At 37.9% G+C, this 22,286-nt stretch overlaps 2 protein-coding genes across 3 annotated transcripts in view; one reads left to right on the top strand and one right to left on the bottom strand.

Moving 5' to 3' along the window:
* The window catches only part of GTF2F2 (general transcription factor IIF subunit 2), an 80,966-nt gene that overhangs the window by 52,000 nt on the left and 6,680 nt on the right, over positions 1-22,286 (bottom strand). For both annotated transcript variants that reach the window (XM_082278393.1, XM_082278392.1), the window contains exons 3-5: positions 21,901-21,919; positions 20,916-21,060; positions 14,158-14,196 (exon numbers count right to left, since the gene is read on the bottom strand). In XM_082278393.1, coding sequence (XP_082134519.1) covers positions 14,158-14,196; positions 20,916-21,060; positions 21,901-21,919 — 203 coding nt within the window. The remainder of the gene's footprint in view (positions 1-14,157; positions 14,197-20,915; positions 21,061-21,900; positions 21,920-22,286) is intronic.
* On the top strand, positions 72-845 carry KCTD4 (potassium channel tetramerization domain containing 4; the record flags this gene model as incomplete). Its single annotated transcript, XM_082278394.1, has 1 exon — positions 72-845. The coding sequence occupies one exon, from the start codon at positions 72-74 to the stop codon at positions 843-845; it is 774 nt and encodes a 257-aa protein (XP_082134520.1).

The following is a 22,286-nucleotide window of genomic DNA, read 5'->3' on the forward strand; positions in this document are numbered from 1 at the left end:
ATAAGAAACATCCTCTTTGCAAGCTGACAAGAGCAAAGCAGGATAGCTGGCTTTCTGTCCCAGCATCAATAATGGAGAGAAAAGCAAGCAGAAGAGAAAACGAATGCGAAGAAAAAACCAGCAACTCTGAAAGCTCCGAGCTAGACAAGGACTATAAAACATCTCTGATTACTCTGAATGTCGGTGGTTATCTATATATCACACAAAAACAGACACTAACCAAGTATCCAGATTCTTTTCTGGAGGGGATCATAAATGGAAGAATAATGTGCCCATATGATGCAGATGGTCATTACTTCATAGACAGAGATGGACTCCTTTTCAGACACATCCTCAACTTCCTACGGAACGGAGAACTTCTTCTACCAGAGGGGTTTCGAGAAAATCAACTTTTGGCACAAGAAGCCGAATTTTTCCAGCTTAAAGTACTCTCAGAGGCAGTGAAATCAAGGTGGGAGAAGGAACAGCTAGCATCTCGAGAGACTACTTTCCTGGAAATAACTGACAGCCACGACCGTTCACAAGGACTTAGAATCTTTTGTAATGCTCCTGAATTCATTGCAAAAATAAAATCCAGAATTGTACTGGTGTCCAAAAGCAGGCTGGACGGATTTCCAGAGGAATTTTCAGTATCTTCAAATATTATTCAATTCAAGTACTTCATAAAGTCTGAAAATGGTACACGATTGGTACTGAAGGAGGACAACACCTTTGTCTGCACCCTGGAAACTCTTAAATTTGAGGCTATAATGACGGCTTTAAAATGTGGGTTTAGACTGCTGACCAGTCTGGATTGTTCAAGAGGGTCGATTGTTCACAGTGATGCACTGCATTTTATCAAGTAATCACAAAGGCAAAGGAAACGAGCACGCAGCCAGTAAACCTCCTTGAGCTGCAGCCTCCTGGCATCACAAATAATGCATCTAACTAGCCCTGTACCACAGAGCTCAGCTGCTAATCAACTGATGTGAGCTAATGGTATGTAAATCTCATAATGACATCTATCTCTGGCTTACCTAAGCTGAATGAAAATTTTATGCCTGAATTTAACAAAAACTATCTACTAACATTGTAAACACAGATGGAATGCTTTATGCTCTTTGTAATATGTTTTCTCAATGCTTTCTTTCAACCAGAGAGTCTAGATGAATTTTTGTGTACCTGTGTGATGAACGTGCATATACCTAACTGCTCTGCTGAACAGCAATGAGAGTATTTTCACATAATAAGCAGGCTTAAAATATGTTTTGCTTATAACAAATTCAGAATGAATTTTAACTGGAATAAATGATTTTGACTGTTCATTAGTGTTTATGGTAATCTATTGTACTGAATTTGCAAAAACCAAGATTGCAAGAGAGTTTAAAACTAACCAACTTGATTTTTACGATAATTGACTTCTCAACTCACTTAACCCCAAATTTATACCATGTTGCTACACTAATAGCAATTGCCAGAAACATGTAAACCAACAAAATAATGCTGGGGGAGATGCGTTTTATTACAGGAAACGAGTTCAATATGCACAGAATGTTAAATTTCCTAATAGTACGTACATATCAAATAGCTAATAAAAGTATTTGACATAAAGTTTAGTGTAACAGGTTTCCAGTAATGGCATCCTACAATGCTACAGTCAGTATTTCCTAGCAATCATTTGTGCTCATAAGGACAGGGAGTGAACACAGCCCTTGCTTTGCACAGTGGCTTCTAAATGCAATGACTACTACCAGTTCTGAACAGACCACCTGCTGGCATTAAAGACAATTCACTCTACATAATGGAATAAATTATACCTTCATTCTCCTCATCTCCACTATTTACCAAACCTTTTAATTTACATTTTAAATGAATAGTTTCTATAGAACAACTGTAACTAATTTAACCACAAGCATTACAAACCAGTCACTTCACAAAAGTGAACTAAAAAATAATCATAAAAGGCAAAAAGAAGCTGCACTAACTCTAAGTTTAAGCTTTGTTTGTCATTGAAATCAATCATCATTCACAGCTGATATGAACCCGAAATTCAAGTAAAATGCTTATAAAAAAAGAAAAAAAAACCAACTAAGTAGTTCTCCCAAAACATTGATTTTGTACACGAAAAAAAATAATGTCAACAAAATGCAGTACAATCCATACTAGAAGTGATAACCAAGGAAAACAGCTAACACAAGACAGTCTGAGAATAGTTGTGGTTTGGATTTTAGAGGGAACAAATCAATCCTTAGTAACAAAGGCTGGGAATACAAATGCAAGGTCCACTTATCCCTCAACATTAAACTCTTTTTCAGTTTTAACATACAACAGGTGTTGTTAACTAGGTCCCTTGCTAGAGATGACTTAATACAGGGATGCTACATATCCAGACCAGGCAGAAGTGACTGAAACATATTCCAGTACCATTTTATCAAGTGGGGAAATTTAACCTCTCCAGAATACTCCATCAGAATGAATCCACTGTCTATAAATGATGAAGTTTTCTATCTAGTCCCCATGTTGCAGACTTACAGTTGATAAAACTTGTGGTTCTATAAAAGATGTGGTTTTAAGTCAAGCTTTTCCAGACTCTAATGTTTAAAAATCAGATCACTTTACATTGCAGGCATACAAGCTGAAGAATTGCCCATATATCCCAAAACTTCTCTGAATTTGTCCAAATGCATTAACTATCTACATACAAAAGACACATAGTAAAATACTATTATTTACATATGCCACCAGCACTTGTCATTTTTAATCCTCCCCCTCCAAGCTATTTTCAAATTGATGTATTAAAAAAAATCCTCATTAACCACTAATCTGATGCTTATAAGAATCTGTAGGACTTCTGTGAAAAGCAAATGTGAAAGCTTCCCTAAAAGAAATACAAAATCCTGTTGATCTTCTAGGACAAGAATTGAAACTCAATCACACAGAACAATTACATGAAAAGCCCTTTGTAGACACAATTCTCTACATGAGCAAGAAAAAGTGACAAGACAATCTAAAAAAGCTCCGTAACAAATGCACAAGTTTTAAAGCAGCATGCCCACAGTGCTGTCAAATACACAGCCTGCATCAGCACAAAGTATGGAGGAGGCTGTTGCTCCTAGGATGTCAAATCATCCATTTGCACTTAAATGCTTTTGGTTATAACCTTCATTTGCCCTGGATCTTTGACTAAGATTTAAAATGTCATTGCAGGTGGAAAGAAGGAAAGCGAAAATCAATTTTTATTTCAAACAATTAATATTTGTTAATTAAAATATGTTGTGGTTGGTCACCTTTCAGTTGGGCTCTTAGGATGCCGAACACTAAGGAATCAATTGTTAGCACTTCCCTATCAGAAAGCAGCACCAGTTTTTTATCAGAGCATTACTTTTACTCATGAAAAATCAGTAGAGAATTTGATGGGTCTGCATTTAATGTAAAAAATCATTTCAAAATATAAGTTATTCATAAGTTGATAATCACAGGTAACACAGAAACCATCTGAAGCATCTTCTAAGAATATTCTATAGCTATTCATGAGAGATTTATTTGCCAGGCTTTTGGTTCAGAGTATCTACTGCCCTCTCAACCTATGAAAGAGAACTTGAAATCTTCTTTTTTGAAGTGAAAAATGTACCTCTCTAATCATTGTTAAAATAAATATCTGTGTTGTTTGGTTGGTTTATTGCGGGTTGGTTTGCTTGTTCATTTAAAGTTCAATGATTCATTACCTTACATATTTTTAACTGGATTTTTTTATGTATTTCTGTGTAAGTAACACTGACATCTATGGCATACATGTAAAGTCATCTGCTGGAATACTAAGTTCAATCTTGTTTCTTTTCCCTTTTTCATGAGCAGTAATGCATTTCTGCAAGTGTCAGGGTTTGAAATTTTTACATGCTGCCTCTGATCGAAGGCACCTCACTCAGCTCTTTGAATTACACAGCAGAAAGAACATAGAGGTAAAAAAATTAATTCCCTTCCTTGTTCACACTAAAATCCACAACTGTCTTGAATCATGCCATATCAGCTACAATTAGACATTCAAACTAGTTGCACACTTGAGCAATTTTTCAGGGCGGGAGTGTCTTGCTTTGGTATATGAACAAAAAGACCACATAAAACCTCAATACTGTGAATGATGTTTCCTTTGTACTCCATAAACCCACTAAATATAACGTAAATATGTTTTGCATGTGTTCAGTCAGTCAGATACTTGTGTTCCACCACAGTAGGATGCGCCAGAAAAAGTACCCAGTTATATGTCAGCTGCCTTTTTTGTCTTTTCTTTAAGGTTGGAAATTTCATTTTCAATAACTACTATGACAATACAAAAGCTGCAGAATCAAGTGCTTGAGTCAGAAATACCCACAGTTGTTCTAACAACCTTACTTAGTATACAATGTGCATGCAAAATATTTCTATTCTTCTTTCTCTCATTAAGAATTGGATCACAACAAACTTATCAGAACTGCCCTACAAGTATCAGGAAATAATTACAATTACCATAATTTCTCTGATGATCTTCAACTGCTCCAGTAGGAGTAAGAAGGATCTTCCTCCCCTTTCCCCAAGGAGGCACTTAACCTGCTCCCAGGCTTGGTCAGCTCCACTTGCCTCCCTGCCTGTTTTCTCAGGTGAAAAAAGGGGTCACCAAGCAGAAATGACAGAGGCAACTGAAGGCAGGACTAACTTCCATAGACTACAAAAAAATATGCTTGCCCCTATTAATTTCTTGAATGACTGCCCATGGAAAAATATAAATAGCTGCCAAATTGACTGAAATACTGACACTTGGATGCCCACTTTTTCCCTTTGGTGGGAGAAGCCAAGGACTCTTTAGCACACTTGGAAGTACACTGGCATAGGTACCAACTATACGGATTTCTATACGAGAACAAAACTTAAAAGTGGCTGCACCATGTCAGACTAAGGCCTGTTTCAGCCCAGTTTTCCCCGGTGACTGCAAACTGTTTCTAAACCCAGAGACTTTGCATGTCTGGGAGAATCCCCATTTTCAATCCTTTTACCCTCACATCCTTTCCCTTATCTTGTTCTCTCCTCCCATCATACAACTACTTTCCATTTTTGTTTCACTGTACTCCTTCCTTTCACAAGCCAGTTGTGGGGCTTTGTCAGGGATGCCTAGGAAAGAACATATAACTGGGAACAACATACACAATGCTCCCTCGAAGTATTTTTTCAGCCTCTAACCACCTACTGCCCAATGACTTCTGGAGTCAGATATGGTTTCTGGAGGTAGTCTTGATGGCGTGAAATACATAGGCTGCACAATAAAGTCAAATTGCAGCTCCAGCTCTGTACCTTCAGTACTGACTCACCCACTGACCAGTGTTTCACAGCATTATAATTGCACTATTGATATTTTCAAACACTCCTGTCTTATTTTTTATTTTTTGCATTTGTACCTATTACAACTGTTCAAGTGACAACAGGTCGCTTCTTTTCTACAGTAGGTAAAAATTACATCAACATTTGCAGAAAATCAGTGGCATCGTTATTTTCATCCTTTAAAAGCATTACAAGGTTTCCCCTCAGTAAGATGAGAACAGGTTAAGAAAATTATTTTCTTCCTCCACTCCTCATTAGTATACAAGCAGAATAAGGGCAGGCAACAAATAATACAATTTAATAAGAGCAGTGTCTAATCCATTCATTTATTTGTGTAGAAGGGTCATGTTGCCCTAATGCTGCTGACTGATGAATCAGGATTGGGGATGAAGAGGACAAGTTAACTTGGGTCTATGACAACATATTTACTATTTTCCTAGGCTAGATCATCTTTGCTAAATAACTATTACATAAACCTAACTTTGTCTGCTGCCCTACAACACAGGGCAGATTGACAGGAAAGTGAGAACTAGTTAAAGAAATGAAGGAATCTTTATACGAAGAGAGAGGCTTGCATAATATATAGTGGGTTGAAACAAAATCACTAGGTAAGGCACAAGAAATTTAGGATCAGAAAAAATGGGTTTTATTTACTTTGGAATAGACATTCTGTAACTCCAATGGACTGGTGTATCACAGAAATATTGTCTCAAAACACTGGCTCTGTAAATCATCATCATTCCCAAAAAAATGCCAGAAAACAAGCAGCATGGCAAGGACTGGGCAAGGTAGGAGGAAGATGTATGACACCTGAGGAACATGGATGAGCAAGCACTTGGAAAAAGAAACTGCAGTTGCCTTTCTTTCTGAAATTGTGTAATATTCTGTAGAACTAGACAGTTGATTTCTTTTCCCAAAAATATGTGTAGTAGGAGTACCACACAGAGCAAATGCAACAGTCTCCCAAGAAGCTGTTTCTATCTGTGCTGTTCAAAAGCTGGTACAATAATTATAGCTGTAAACAGCAGCTACTCATTTAAAACACTATTACGACATGATGATATGCAAGCTCAACATGCTAAGATTTCAAAATCAAGTCGTTAGAAGATGACTCCTATAAATTGAGTCATTCTGAATGTCTGTAAGCTTCTGATAATGCTAAAAATTACCACAATATTGCCTTGTTCATTGGTGGTGTAATTTTGGGGGACATAACCTTGATTTACAGACAGTTCATGAAAGCCATCATCTTTCTGGGCATTAAAGGGGGATTCCACTAGTTCTACCCTAAGAATTATTTCAGTTTTGTGAAAAGCTAGATCTCTATGCTTTTCCAGGATACATTTTTTTTTTTTTTGCCTTTGACACTACCAAACTTTAAGCAGCAGCTTTGTTCCAGGTATGGAAATCTTGCTCAAAATGAAGCACAAGGTTTTCTTGCTCACAGCTCCTGAAGAGAGATTTGGCATCCTGTGTAAAGGGGGTGGCACTTTACCAGCCACAGAAGCACATGAAGGAGATGAGAATTCAGATTTAAACACCCAAGGCTGCTTGCTGGGGAAATGCCTCAGGAAAATGAAGTTCCAAGGGGCTTGCTAGAGTCTAGAGTCTGATGCTTAGGGAAGTTTGCAGTGCTGGACTCCCCCAGCTGTGAGGATGGGGAGGGAGAAGTGTGGTGAGAGAGGCTATGAGCACTATGAGACGAAAAGAAAGGGACTCAGTGTCACTCAGTGTCAGCTGAGGGTCTTGGGTTTGTGGTGAAGACAGATGCCCACACAGTGCTACACTGAGGTTCTACAAGTAATGTCTAATAATCCTGAAACTATTGTAGCAGAAGTCAGAGGAATTAACTTTTTAAAAAATTGTTAATAGCAAACTTCAAGCTACAAATCTGCTGCAGCTCCACAGAAAGCTATTTGTTAGCTCCTAGGAGGTTCTTGATTTTGTACCATAGTGAACAGGTGAAGTGAAAAAAAGAAAAGAACAGGTCAGAGGTGGGTACAGACTCTCTCAATTAGGAAGAAAAAATAAGCAAACAAGCTAGCAGCGAACAGGCTAAGCATGAAAAAATGTAAACAGAACAAGCAACTGTAACACCAAACCCAGTCATTTATTGCCTCTCGACTACCTTGGCAAGTACTAGGGATAAAGCAGTACATTTTCTCAAGGCTGAAACTGGTACTCTCAGAGGAGACAAATTAAAGGTCCTGCCAGCCAGGTTGATAAGAATCAGCCAAAGAGAGGAAAAGGTACTCAGGTTAGAAGTCTTATCAATACTAACATTATCTAAGGCCTGCAGCACTGCCAGGTCTTGTGACATTTCCAACACATCTTCTAAAATGAACAGCAAATAAAAGTTCCTTCCCATCAGGGCAGAAATCTAACATGTAGGCTATCTTATGCCTTCCCATATGATGATAAAAGTCCACTTCCATAACCTTTCTGCCACACTAAGATTAAAATTCCTGGGTTTGCCCACAGAGTACAGCACAGAAATCCCTAAGACAACTTGCATGAGTAGGACAATATGCTGTAGCACAGCTACACAGTGCTCCTGCTCCTGTATCACCACTGCTATTGGCAAGATGCTGGGGCTGGAAAAGCCTGATAACTCAGGAATAGCACAAAATGAGCTTTGCTAGACTGTTTCCAGACTCAAGCATACAGAAAGCTCAGGTCCTCCTACTGCACTACTGCCTCCAGTGTTCTGGTAGCTGCAGTTATCAAAGGCAAAGATAAAGGACTACACACAAACCTTGGAAGAGCTGTTCTTGCCTTTGCTATAATTGCTTTCCCCCCCAAAAAGTTACCTCCGTAGTTAAAAAGAAGAAACTTTAACTAACTATCCCTGGTGGAAGCTGTGTAACAACAGTACAGAACTGGTGAAAAAAAAAAAAAAGGCAAGGAGGAGAAAGGGGCAGATAGGGCCTAAGTGTAACAGTACTGGATCAGACTAAAGGTCTGCTTTGCTCAGCATCATGACTCCAGTAAAGTGGTCACAAGTGGACATCTAAGAAGAAACGTAAGGACAGCGCAGCCATGTATGATTCTCCTACTGGATTTTCCTACTGGGTATGCATCTCATCCACATGGCTTTTGTGGTTTGAGGCCTCTCAAATCAGATGTCCTCTCAGTCTTAGTCCCCTTAAGTGGATTTTGGTTGATGAGAAGCTCAACATAACCCAGAAACATGAACTCACAGCCCAGAAAGTTAATCGTATCCTGAGCTGCATAAAAAGAGGAGTGATCAGCAGATCAATGATGGTGATTCTGCCCCTCTCCACTCTCTTGAAACCCCATGTGGAATATTGTTTCCAGCTCTGGGGTCTCCAGCATAAGAAGGACATAGACCTGTCGGATAGGTCCAGAGAAGGGCCACAAAGGTGATCAGAGGGCTGGAGCACCTCTCCTACACAGACAGGCTGAGAGAGTTGGGGTTGTTCAGCCCAGAGAAGGCTCCAGGGAGATCTTAGAGCACCTTCCAGTACCTAAAGGGGGCTACAGGAGAGACAAGAGCATGTAATGATAGGACAAGGGACAAAGGCTTTAAAGAGAAAAAGGGCAGATTTAGATTATATATTAGGAAGAAATTCTTTACTGTGAGGATGGTGAGACACTGAAACAAGCTGCACAGAAAAGCTGTGGATACCCCATCCCTGGAAGTGTTCCAGGCCAGACTGGATGGGGCCCTGAGCAGCACGGTCTAATGGAAGGTGTCCCTGCACATGGCAGGGGGGTTGGAGCCAGATAGTCTTTAAAACCTTTAAGGCAACCCGAATTATTCTATCGTTCTATGATCCTTCATATCCCTTTGGTCTCCTCTAAGGTTGTGTCAGCCTTTAGCAAATACCACCTTCACATCCACATCTTCTGTCAAGGAATTCAATTACATTCTGAGCGCAGAACTACCTCATTTTATTTACTTTGAAACTGACTCCTGCAAGCCTTACATCTGCTACATGTTAGTCTTGTACTGGTCAAGACAGCACACATTTGATTTTCCTCTGCCCCTTTGATCCATCATTCAAGGCTCTGAATCTGCAATACTCCGAAAGTCTGAGCCCATCAAATGTGATCATACTGGTACGTGGGTGAACTGCAAAAATCAGCAAAATACCTCATAGAAGACAAGCACAATTTGTGAAGTCATGATCTGCAATGCCCGGCATGGTTAAGATTCCTGGGATTCCTCAAGAGTCATAAGGAAAACCAAGAGCTCTGGTACAAGCCAAAAGCACACTTCTGCTTAGTTCAGTACTTCAACAAGCTGGACATGGACATCGCAGAAGGACAAAACATTGTCATGGGATTAACTCCCACTGTTTTGTATCAGGTTCTGTTCTCAGGAGAGAAACTGTATGACAAGAAATACATTAGTTTGCTCAGACATAAATGCCACTATTCATACAATATACTAAAATAAATAGCCAGATTCTAAGGACACCAAGGACATTTATGCAAATTCTCAAAAAAAATTCACTCCAGTTAGTGCTGACCTACATTAAGTCTGTATCCTTTTGCTAAGCTACCACTGCACCTTCCCTGTTCTTCCACAATATTTATTATAACCAGTACCATAGGCCTTGACCACATATACCTTAAAGCAGGAATCATTGCTTCTTTGTGTGTTTCAACAGCTACAAATGGAGTCTCACACTGATTACGGCACCTGGGAAGCTACTGGGAAGCTTGTATTTTAAGTTGTGCTGTATTTATCTGCTGTATTTATCTGCCAACAAACCCAGTTATATTTCCAAGACAAAACCTGTTTCTGTGGCTTGAAAATGGCAGAATCTGCATCTAAATTATCTTCTACACTAAGTTGCAAGCTAGTATTTAAATTAAAAATTACTCTTTTATTCCTGCTGACAATCATTTTTCAGTTAGAGTTTCGCTTTTGAAGTGTAATTAATATATGTTAACTGCTTGAAAGAGGATAAAATCAAATGTACATTTAGCAGCTTTATACTGTCCCATGTTATACTGTAAGAACTCTCTGTCTTTTGTGGGATATGCCCAGCCACTGCCCTGGAGGGATGTCTGCTGAGATAAAAGATTTCGCAATCGCCCAGCAGGACTCCCTGGAAAGGACTTTTGAGTCATGGTGAGGAAAAGTAGACCCACAATCCTTTGGGAGACCCTATGCAGATCATTCTGTAACCCATTGGTCTATCCCAGACCCTCTGTAATCCATTGGTCCCCTTGCTGATCCCCTGTATCCCTATAAAAGACCAGTTCGCCTCTGTAGAAGAGAGAGCTCATCCGTGGCTCTTCCCTTCTCTGGAGGGAACCCCCAATAAAGCTCCCTTCATGCGGAACCAGCCACACGGGCCTTCTCGTCTCTCTCTCCGGTCTGGCTTGGCCTGGAGGCTGCCCTGCAGAGCTGAGCTGGAATCACGAGCTGATATCACTAAAGAGCTGACAGATTCTGCAAGGGCTCCTCTGCCAGCAGCTGAGAGGAAGACACCGGACCTCGGGCAGGCGATTCCTTTCGGGACCATCTCCCTGGACCGGTCATCTCTTCCTGGGTCACAGCCACGGACCCCACCACCAGCTGTAATAGTCTTTAACAAAAAATTGCTGATTTTATCACATGGAGTTCAGTGGTTATCATCACGCTTACAATAAATTTCAAATACTCTAACACGTGTATAATCAACATGTGAATCCTTTTTTTTTTACTGTAGTATCAAGAAATTAAGGAAGTGGTATCTACAAACAGTTCAAATGTTGTATATTTGTGCCTGCAGTCACACACATACATTCACAATTGGTAAAATTTTAATACCAAGTTCACCCTACATTGTCTGTCTACATGCTCAAAGCTTAAGCAACATTATGTACTCAGTTGCTGCTCATGCAACTTCCATATAATGCACTTTCACAAGGACAGCACCTAATTGCATTTGCTCTTACATGAGAATGCATTTCTTTACTGCATCACTCTCAGCAGACTACAGGCTCTCAACAGGCTCAGAGCAGCAGCTTCTGAGTATTTTTATTGGGGGGGAGCAGGTCACACTTTATATTGGCACAAATGCTTGGTTTTCACAGCTTCTGTCACCACTGACAGCACTTACAGGTAGGTGAAAGCAACGCCATAAACAAACAAGAGCTACATACACATATTTGGATTTAAATCGCTTGCTCATCCTCATATAGGACCTAGCAAAGCCAATCCTCATTTCTCTTTTCCTTTAGCTGAGTGTGTTATTTGCCATGCACCTTTCACTTTTAGCATAAACCAGCCTTCAGGCACTAAACAACACTGGTTGAATCACCAAGCACTGTTTATCACAAGCTCTAAACAAACAGGATTTCTGTATGGAAAAACTGATCTAAAATGATAAAATGCAAAAGGAACTCAAATTTAGTTTAAGTAAACTTGTCACACATATGTCTTGATTCCTGAATATTTTGACTGTAACCATCATTTGAGATATTATGGATACTAAAGATTTTACATGGTCTCAACCAACAGGGACACTTTATAGAAGGAAAATCCATGAGGTGCTGTTAAGTAAAACATCACTTCTGGTTCTGGAACTCTCTGAGCTGTGAATCATTAAAGGCTGGAAGAAGCTGGAACAGCTTGCCCAGAGAGGAGGCAGATGCTCAAGGTTAGGTTGGACAGGGGTCTGAGCAACCTGTTTTGGTTGAAGACAGCCCTGCTCATTGCAGGGATGTTGGACTAGGTAAACTTTAAAGGCCCCTTTCAAACCAAACTGTTCTATAATTCTGTGAGAAGGATCTTGGAGAGATACCATTGTGCTCTTACACTGTTCTTACACTCATCTCAAGGCATCTGCTATTGAGCACCACTGAGGACAGGACACCAGCCAGATGACCTTCGGTCTGATCCAGCATCACTCACAGTTTCTCTCAAACAGCATCACATACAATAGCAACACCGGTACTATCATGGCTTTTCCAAGTGGTTTGCAACTATCCCAACAATAAATGTGATTGAAAAGGTCATACATAACACTAATGATTTACAATATAACAAATTCTAAAGTTTGACAGCATCTTACCAATGTAAAAATTTTTAAAGGATGTAAATCAAACTGTTTCTGAATGTCGTATCTCATTTAATTTCTTTAATTACTAACTATGAATAAACCTTACATATTTTCATTAAAATAAATAATACCCGAGTAATAAAAAAAGTAATACCCAAAAGGATCTTGCTACACTAACAAGCTAAATAAATACATAAAAGACATCATCTTTGCTGCAAAAGTACTTGCTGTAGGCCAAGAAACAGTAGATTAACAGAAAAATTGAGGACTAAATAACCTGAATTACTGGAGAGGTAGTTTGGAAAAAGTCACCTGAGTTCCACAGTGATTTTGAGAAAAAAGTGAATAAGCAAATAGTGTAACTGATGGCTGACAGTCCTCCTTTATATGCCCCAGAGTAACCAACTACCATCACTCAGAGGGTGAATCCATAACCAGTTTTATCCAACAAATGGGTTTAAAACGCACTCAGTCTGGTCAGCATATTTAAGCAGCCCACAGAATACAGTAATTCATTCTTCTGGCCAAAGCGAAAATACAAACAACTAAACACGTGACCATCTTACACAACATTCACAGAACAAGCAGGAGGCACCAAGAATGAAGAGCAGACAATTCAACCCTTCAAACACAAACCAAAACAAAATAAACCACAAAAGCCAGGCAAAACCAACCCTTACAACCAAAAAAACAACTAAATGGAAGTATCAAAATTCTGATTCATTTAGCAGTTAAAATCTCAACATCTAATTTCCACGAGGCATTGCACAGCAATGAGTTTCAGTTTTCAAGTATAAAACACTGATCTCTAGGAAGCAGCCCTTCTTTTAAGACTTCACCACGAATCACACAGAATCAGAGCAGACAGGCTTTACCAATTAACTGAGAAGAATTGCAAGCTATAAAACACACCATGGATTCAGTACAAGTCTGCAGACTATAACATTCCTAACACCAGTCTTCTGACATGCTTAGGCCACTGTAATAGAAGGAATCTCCATTTTAAAAAGAATTCCCTACTATATACATATACATATACTGTATACATAAAACAAAACCCAAACCCTACTTCTAGCCAGACACAAACTATACACTTTTGACAATATTTGATGCTGAAATGCAATTCAAAGAAGTCAGATATTAGAAAAAGCAGACATCTCCATGTTTAAGCATCCAAAAAGTACTTTCAAGAAGACATTTTGAACACCCACTAGCATTAGACTTACGTTTAGGAAACACTTTAAAAAAAAGTAGGAGTTTGAAACTCTTTCACATCTTTCACATGAGCCATCTCCTATCTGTGCCTTTACCACTTACAAGTACCACTCCAGTCGCAGTACTATCTGTGTGCATCAGGGATAAACCTACTTTTTACGGGCTATTTTTATGACTGCTTCGTTTATGCAATGAGAATCAAATACCAAAAGATCTGGAAATGTGTTACAAACTTTCCCACCAAAAAGAAAAGAATTCAAACTAAAAGTAGACAAAAAATGAACCAAAACGAAAAAAAAATTTAAGAAATAAATAAAAAAATCTAAAACAACATTCCAAAGAATATTACATTTCTAAACTTCTCCGTCATAATTTTATTCCCCTCCTTTTAAATAAAAAAAATTTAATAATTTAAACTTTTGGTCACAGCAGATAAACAGTTTATGAAGTTATTTTTTAATGTTATGATATTCTATTAAATATAACAAAAAAGACACTTTTTTTTTAATCTACCAATTTCTTAAGAAGCAAAACTGAAAATCTGCAGTATAAGTAACTTCTTAAGTGCTTCAAGGAAAGTGGCTGTACTCACCAGCACTGCCGCTTTCTGATTTTTCTTCTGATTGGTTTTCTGGAAAAAAAAAAAAACAGAAAAGGAATCACAATGTTTCTGTGTTGATTATTTGAAATTACATCTAAAATTTGGGTCGCAAAGTAAAGAATGATAAATTATGTTAAAATCACAATCAATGGATTTGATTAATGTTTATAAATTTACCTTCTGAGGAATAACTTCCTACCAGGAGCAACAAAAAAAAAACTCCATTAGCCCCCAAACTCACAACTTAAATGAGAGAACTCTATTACGTCTCTGACTGAGCTCTGCAAGAACAAACTACATGTTTATACAAAATCAGTAGGATTATGCTCAAGCAATATACATTATTCATTTATCTCACTGGTCAGTCTAGACAAACAAATATTTTTCTATATTACAAAAATAATCAAGGTTCTGCAAAAGAATGTTCTTAATTGGCATTAGGTAAATTTTTGGCTTTGACCAACCTCTTCTCTACCCTTAATATAGGCCATGGAAGAATTTATTTCTTCAAGCTTTTTCCTGTCTGATTATTTGTCCTCAAATGGTACTATAGTCCATTGGTATTTTTTTGTCAAGTATTTGTACTTGTCAAATACAACAAATACATAGAATCAGAAACATCTCCTCTTCCATGTAGCAGAGAATCCTAAGTATGTATGGAAAAGGAACAGACACAGTGTTGCAAAGTGACTTGCAAAAAAAATTAGCACTCCAGTGAATGACAGAGTCAGATTCAGAAACAGCTTTCTGCAAGAAATTCCGATCCCACTTTTCCAGAAATGGCTGCCAGTAGATGCATTGTGGTAATTTGAGTTGTAACCTTTACCAAGTCCTATAAAATGAAACCCCTACATTAATTTGTCAGTATTATATTTGACTGTTCCTCTTATATTTCTCCTTTTTATGCATCCTCTGCTGCAAAAAATAAAAAAAACATTTTCACTTCCCTGAAACACAGTTAGAAATGGTAAAACATACTTGTCCTTTGCTTTCAACTCAGGCAAGTTACAGCTGTCATTACAGGCTATTTACTTACAGGCAAGAGTGAATTACTGCTCTAAGTCAGAGAGTAATTTTCGACTTCAGTTAGGTTGATAATTTCTGCCATTTACAGGCTGGGTACTAATAGAACTGAAAACATGAAATATTTTAGAAAACCCTTTTCTTGACACTGATTCTTGCTGGCTCTGAAGGCTTCTGTCCCTCTTTTCTCATTGAGATGGCTTGAGACCCTGAGGACTAAATGCAAACATAAAAACCAGTATCTTAGAATTACTTCTTTCTTTACACCAGGTGACTGTCATTAGTCTTAGCAGCTGAATGCACCTGCTTTCTCTATGAGAACAATCATTATATGGCCCTTTCCCAGCTATGAGTATTTGCAAAGTGGGTAAAGACCCCTGCCAACTTTCAGACATACATCCAGGATAGCCTGTTTGCAGAAAACCAAGTACTTTCTTGTTGACATTATTTTTGGGCATATTTGGCACATTTACAGCATAATGTAAAATAAGTGCCCAACCAATACCCTAACTCAACTGTAACTTAATGACGGAAACACACAAGAAGCAGAGAGGATGTAATGAAGAACATACAAACATACAAAGATATAAATGCCTGTCTGGACTGAGAAGTGAGATGCAACTGGATTTAAAGCTGTTCAATTTTCAACTCAGTTCAATGGAACACCAGAGCTACCTCGCCGAAACTATTGCCAAAGACATCACACTTGAACATTGCTAAGAGCATCTCTGAATCCAGAAGCAATAAATGTACCTCATGTCTACAAGGAAAGTGTGTGTGTTTGTATCTGCCCTCAACAGTGGAGACAAAAAACCAGACAAAATTACATCTTGCAAAAAAGTGGCATTTTTCTTCCTCACTGTTAGACAACTCAGTTTTGTTATGATTGGGTCACAAGTCTCTGCTTTAAAAATCTTCTCAGTACTAATATCATGAAGAAGGTAAAGGAAGTTGTACTATGTCTACTTAATATATTTCATTAATGCAGACTGCTCAGCCTCCTCTACAACATGCAAGAATTGATAAACGTCTGATAAACGTCAACAGACTGGGGTTGGTTAGTTGGGGTTTTTGTAGTTAGTGGGTTTTTTGCTGTTGTTGTGGTAGTGGGGTCGTGGTGGGGTGGTGGTTTTTTACACATACATCAGTGAGATCAGTAAAAAAAGGTATTTTAAATCCATGAAGTATGCAAAAAGACTATTTCCATCACACTAAGCCCATTCTAACAGACCATATATTCTGTGTGTTATATCCTCAATTTTTAAAATTTGTACAGGAATTAACAGTCTGTAGTTCAAATAACAGAAATGAAAATAAAATTAGCTTATCCCCGCCAGCCAGCTGAACCTGGTATTTTTTTAATCCACCAACAAGCATATGTAGTAATTAAATAAATACAATTTCCATTTAATTTGAGATGGAGAAGGGGTATGATACAAGCAACTGCAATTGTTTTCTAAATGGACTGTATGTCACAATAATACACACACAATTTTGAGCCATCAAAATGGTATCTGTAATTAAACTAGCTTGAGTCACACATTATCCTTTTCTGATCAAGGGTTTCATCTTTATGATACTCAAAAATATTTGGAAATTTGCATAAATGCCATAGATTTGAATGGCTGCTGTTGCTTTCAGTTCTTTTGATCATGAGGCTGCTGATAGGTTATCTGCTTCTGCTAACAGTCCAGAAGAGACTGAAGCACATAACAGAACAAAAAAGCATTAGGTTAGATCTCAAAACCTTCTGGAGACTGGAATATGCGGGTAAGTGACAGCCCAAACAGAGACAACTGGAAACTACTGCTAAAGCAGGCAGGTATACGGCAATATTCCTCAGCAGGCTGCACTAAGACAGCGGAACAGTGAGGGTGTTTATTTCCTAAATAACAATTTGATGAGCAATTTCAGAATTCAAACATTTATCTAAGAGAATTGGAAACAGTATTACAAGGCATCAAGATTCTGAGCACACTGTATTTTACTGAAAATAATTAAGTGTAATTAAAGAAGTAACTGCTTTAATGAAAGATTTTTATTAGGGTTTGTTCCCTTCACACTTCTTTAATGGCTGGATATAGATGATATTTAAGAATATATGTATACAATACAGAATGAAATACAGAATAAAAACCTCTGAATATTCATTTTCACTGCACTACAATTGCACATCGTATGTTATATGGCAGGTGTGATTCATGTACAAACTCAGAAAAGGTCCTTTCATATATGAGAAGCTGTATAAAGTAAAAAAAAACAACAATTCAAAACAATGGGAGAATTTTCAAGCAATGTAGGAATAAAGGAGCTGTTCTTGGGTATATAGGCAGAGTTACATGTATTATTGAACGAGAACACAAAAAAAAATTGAGTATTATTAATTGAATTTCTGAAGGAGAGAAGGCTCAGGAAACTGAAGAAAAACAAAGTATTAAAAGCCAGCAATGTTCTGTGAAGCATGAAATGGTGAGACAATCCATGCATGAATGCTGCTCAGAAGCAAAGCTCTGGTATGTATTCTGTCAATGGAATTCTCTGAACACTTTTTACTTTCAGTAAGATGGAAAGAGCATGAAAGAATTTAAAGACGCAAAAACAGACGTTACGGCAATCCCACTTGTGAAGGGGGAGTTGTGAAGATATATTCAAAATTTAAATAAAATGAATCATCTCATCCAACTTTACAGGAATATCTTATACTTTATTAGTTTCTACAGTGTAACATCTTCTCCTCCACCCATCAGTTCTTTACAGTCTGGGATGCAATTGCCTGCCAAGGTCTGCATTTTCACAAGTCATATTAGTAGCATATTTTTCCAAAAACCAGTTCAGTAAGAAACTTCTATCATTATCTCTAACAAAGCTGCAATTTTATTTATATTGAGATCCAGCACACCTAAACTACCTGCTGGCAGAAAAATTAAATATTGGGCAATTACAGCAGTAAGGGAAATAATAATAAGGGAAACAATCAGAAAAGTTTGCTGTTAAATGTTCAACAAAAGTGTCTTCCCATTGCTTCAACCACGAAAGAAACTTATATTACAGCATTATCTTATATCAGAGTGTCTGCCGGTGGGAAGCTCAGAAAACAATTTTAACCAAATATATCCTATGTATCAGGCCCATGAATTGCCCCTAGATAGTTTCTAGCTATATGCATGTAAGAAAAATTCATTTTGTTCTATAAGACATATTAAAATATATGCAAAATCCTCTGCTTTTCACCCGCCAAAAAAATTACAGCTATGATAGCTGATGACAAAGATAAGATAAAATGACTGGAAGCACAAATAGCATTGTTGCATAGCAACTGTTGATGTACATATGGTGATGTTTATGGAACAGAATGTAGTTCATATTTAATGCAGAAATAATACCAAAACCAGCCTAGACAGCAAGACCTAGACAGCAAGAGACAAGTGTGCTTTGGATCCCTCTGCAGAGACGACAGAAGCCATGCTTTGCTACACTTTTGTTCAGGAGCGCCACCACAGGCCTCAGTGATTTGCCCAGCAATGAAGACAACGCAAAGTCCACACGTGCAACAGCCTTGCAAAGGAAGCAGGAAGATACTTTGCAACTACTACTTTCAGAGTACTTGGTATTATTTACTGGGGCTATTTCAAAACACAGAAAAAGGAAAAGAAAAAATAAATGGGAGAAATCCCAGAGGTAATCCAAACAAAAGATACAGCATGTGTGAAAGCCAGCATAAGCCAGATTTTTAACAGTACTGGGATGTGAGCCACTTTACCCAGCTTTGTACTAGCTCAGATACACACTGCAGAAGAGCAAGAAACTGCAATTCATTAGACTTTGGACACAATAAATTGCACCTTAGAAGAGCCTACTGCTGTCCATTAACTAATATGGGACCACCAGAGATGCAGACGTTTACAATGAAAGAACTAAAGGATTTCTTCCAATACTACAAGTAGGAGAAGCAAGTTCAGTTAAGACAAAGCAAAATAAAACCCACAGAGAATCCATTCAGAAGACCAGAAATTACATAATGGAGAAAATATTAAATTACTTGTCAAATTTCATCTTTTTTCTTGCTCTAAATGACCTGATGAATCAATGTGCAGTGCTGAATTATCCAGAATATGTAAACTCCCTACAGCATCTTCCAAGACCACAGCATATTTCAGAAAGGCCATCAAAAAGACAGTCACTACAGCATAAGGATCCCAGAGTTAAGGACTACGCAGAGAATAGATCTTGGGGAATTCAATGTGCTCAAAAAAAAGGGAAGAGAGGGAACAAATCACAAACCCACAATCAAAAAAACCCCACCCTGTACAAAACAAACCCAACTGCTTTATGCCATTTGTTCCATTTTATTTAAGTCAATCTTCAAGAAGGGTATTGACTCAGAGCAATAGTGCATGAAGCACTTTTTTATCCATATTTCATTTGCCTAATTCCTCAGTTGCACCCTTCTAGATGCATGACACCTGCAGTTCCATACCAGCTTAATTTTTGCCCCACGGTTCAAACTGACATACTGCTTGTGTTACGTGGTGCAGTTTAAAAAAAGGAAAAGGAACAAGATGCTTTTCAGAAAAAAAATCCTAATTATAATATGAAGACAAATACTGGTCTGTGAACCTAAGAATGAGTGAATTTCAGTGTCCTATGACTGCCTTACTGGGGATTGACTGATGTGCAAAGATTAAGTTTTTATTGAGTGTTTTTCCATGGTAAATACAGTGCTTTTTCCTTGGGGATCTTCTGGCATCAAACAGAGTAGCAGCCTTTCTTTCAGCTGGGACATCTCTACAGTCCACTCTTCAGACACCAGTTTTCACACTAGCCATAATTCACTTTGAAATTTGTTGAAATTGGACAAAGAGCTCAAAACATATCTACACATTTAAGCACACAAGTGTCACCTCAGAAACATGGTGCCTGTAAGGAATCTGACTGGAATTTGGCATATTTGTGTCACGTTCATTTTTAAAAGCAATAAAAAAAGTCAGGCAAGAAAAGCGCAATAAAGTACATTTTTGATTGTACTGTCAACACCAACTAAACACAACTGCAAAAGATTTTAGCCATTTTGCATTTAAATCAGTTTCAGGAAAACTCATTGACTGCATGTTATGCTTGCTAATCTCAAGCAAAAACAATTTTGACAGGGTCTATGCTCATTCAGTGCTTAATTCCAATCATTTCTCATGTCACTAACTACCCTTTCCTCACAGTTAATATAATAACTTCTACTCAGTAGATCCATGGTCCTCAAATAACTTTTTCTAGTTGCTAAAAAATGCAACATTTTTAATTGATTAAATAAAAAAATGGACAGAGGAAAAATCAGCATTCTTATAAAACTATATTCACAGCAGAGACCAATTCAAGGAGAAAAAACCAAATACTAGTTCATACAAAAAATGCATGGGAACAAAACCCCTCTCTTATTCAGTGAAAACCCTAAAGGAGAATATATATCATGTACTGCGCTCTGTATTGTAGTCCATGTTCCCTCTGTTCTCCCCAGCAGACACAGAGCTGAAACATCCATTATAACCCTGAAGAACTCAAATCAGCTGCTCAATCACACCAAATAAACAGGCAGACACAAAAAAATTACAGCAGCGTTATCTATGCAGAAAACAACAAAACAGCCAAAACCTGACTTCCGAGTCTTCTGTCTTTTACAGCATTGAGTTTATTGAAACCAGACATACTGGAATTGTAACAACTTTAATTCTTACCTACTGAAGTTTCTGTGAACACTGTTAAGGTCTGTCCTCCCACACTTTGCAGAAGAAATGGATGTTCCCTTGGTGCACTGACTGAAGCAGGCTTTCCTCCAATATCATTGATGTTTGCAAGCTCTTCATTCAAAGTAAATGACACCTAACAGTCATAATTGCCACAGTGTTACTAAACAGACTCAATTACACTGTTTCACAAGTTGTGGGGAAACAAAAAGAGAGAAAACACAAGTAGCATAGAACATTTCTATTTCAAAAATAAAGAATGATATAAGAGTCCTTCCACACTGATCTCTCATTGAAATACAGAATTCAAAGCTTTCATGTATGTAATAAAATTTACTCGACTTCTAAAAAGTTGTAAATTACTTCCTCTTGAAGTCAGAGAACAATTTGATTTTACTTATTAAAATATAAGGCATAATAGGTTTTCAGCCATTGCTCAGTATGAGCACTTAAAACTGTTTTACACATCCAGCTGAGTTCCAGAAAAAGAGTTGAAGTACCACAACAAGTGTTACTAGCCTGGGACTCACGAATTGCATACAGCCCAGAAGAGGCTTAAACACAGCTCCTTTGCCATGTTCATATTGTATGCTCAATACAGAAGCTAAGGAAGGGGGGACTGGATAACCAGAATCCCTATACACAGGCCACAGCGAGGAACTTGGAGAGGGATACTTCACACCAGCACTGTGTGCTTTTCCTGTGCATCCTCCTTAGCCTTTTGTACTAACACATCTCAAAATGTTTGAAGAGAAGGTCACTACTGCTTTCAGATGGGTAAACAAAGTGAGGGAACAGAGAGACCTGATGCAAGTCCCACAGGCATCTATGGGCAGAGCTACTAACAGAATTCTCTCCTCCTCATTCTGTGGTACAACGTTTCACTAGAAGTATAACAAAAAATATGTGACATTAGAAACCAGCACATTCTAAACAATTTTTAGAATTCAAAACATAAACTTTAGCAATTACTTACTTCTGTTCTTCCTTGATTTCTGAAAAAGAAAATATTTAATATTTAATAAATATATAAATATTTTAAAATATTTCACAGAGTTTCCATAACGTAATTCCTCCAGTTTAGCTTTCCAGATAAAAAAAGCAAATTCAAATTCTAGTTTTGTTATTCATCTTCACTCCTGAGCTGCTCAATTTTTTGTCATGCTGATGCCCAAGAATAAATGGGAAAAGTCAGCATGTGAGAACAGAAGCAGCAAAACAACACATGTAAATAACACAAAATTCTGCAGTTAGGTTTCCGTAAACCTACAAAATCAAGCATCATGTAATGGGACAGAGCAACTCCCCAGTATAATTTTGTACAATTTATATTCCTAATCACTACACAAGCAAATACTGTTC

Source organism: Coloeus monedula (genome assembly GCF_965178545.1).
Source record: "Coloeus monedula genome assembly, chromosome: 3".
Classification (NCBI taxonomy): Eukaryota; Metazoa; Chordata; class Aves; order Passeriformes; family Corvidae; genus Coloeus; species Coloeus monedula.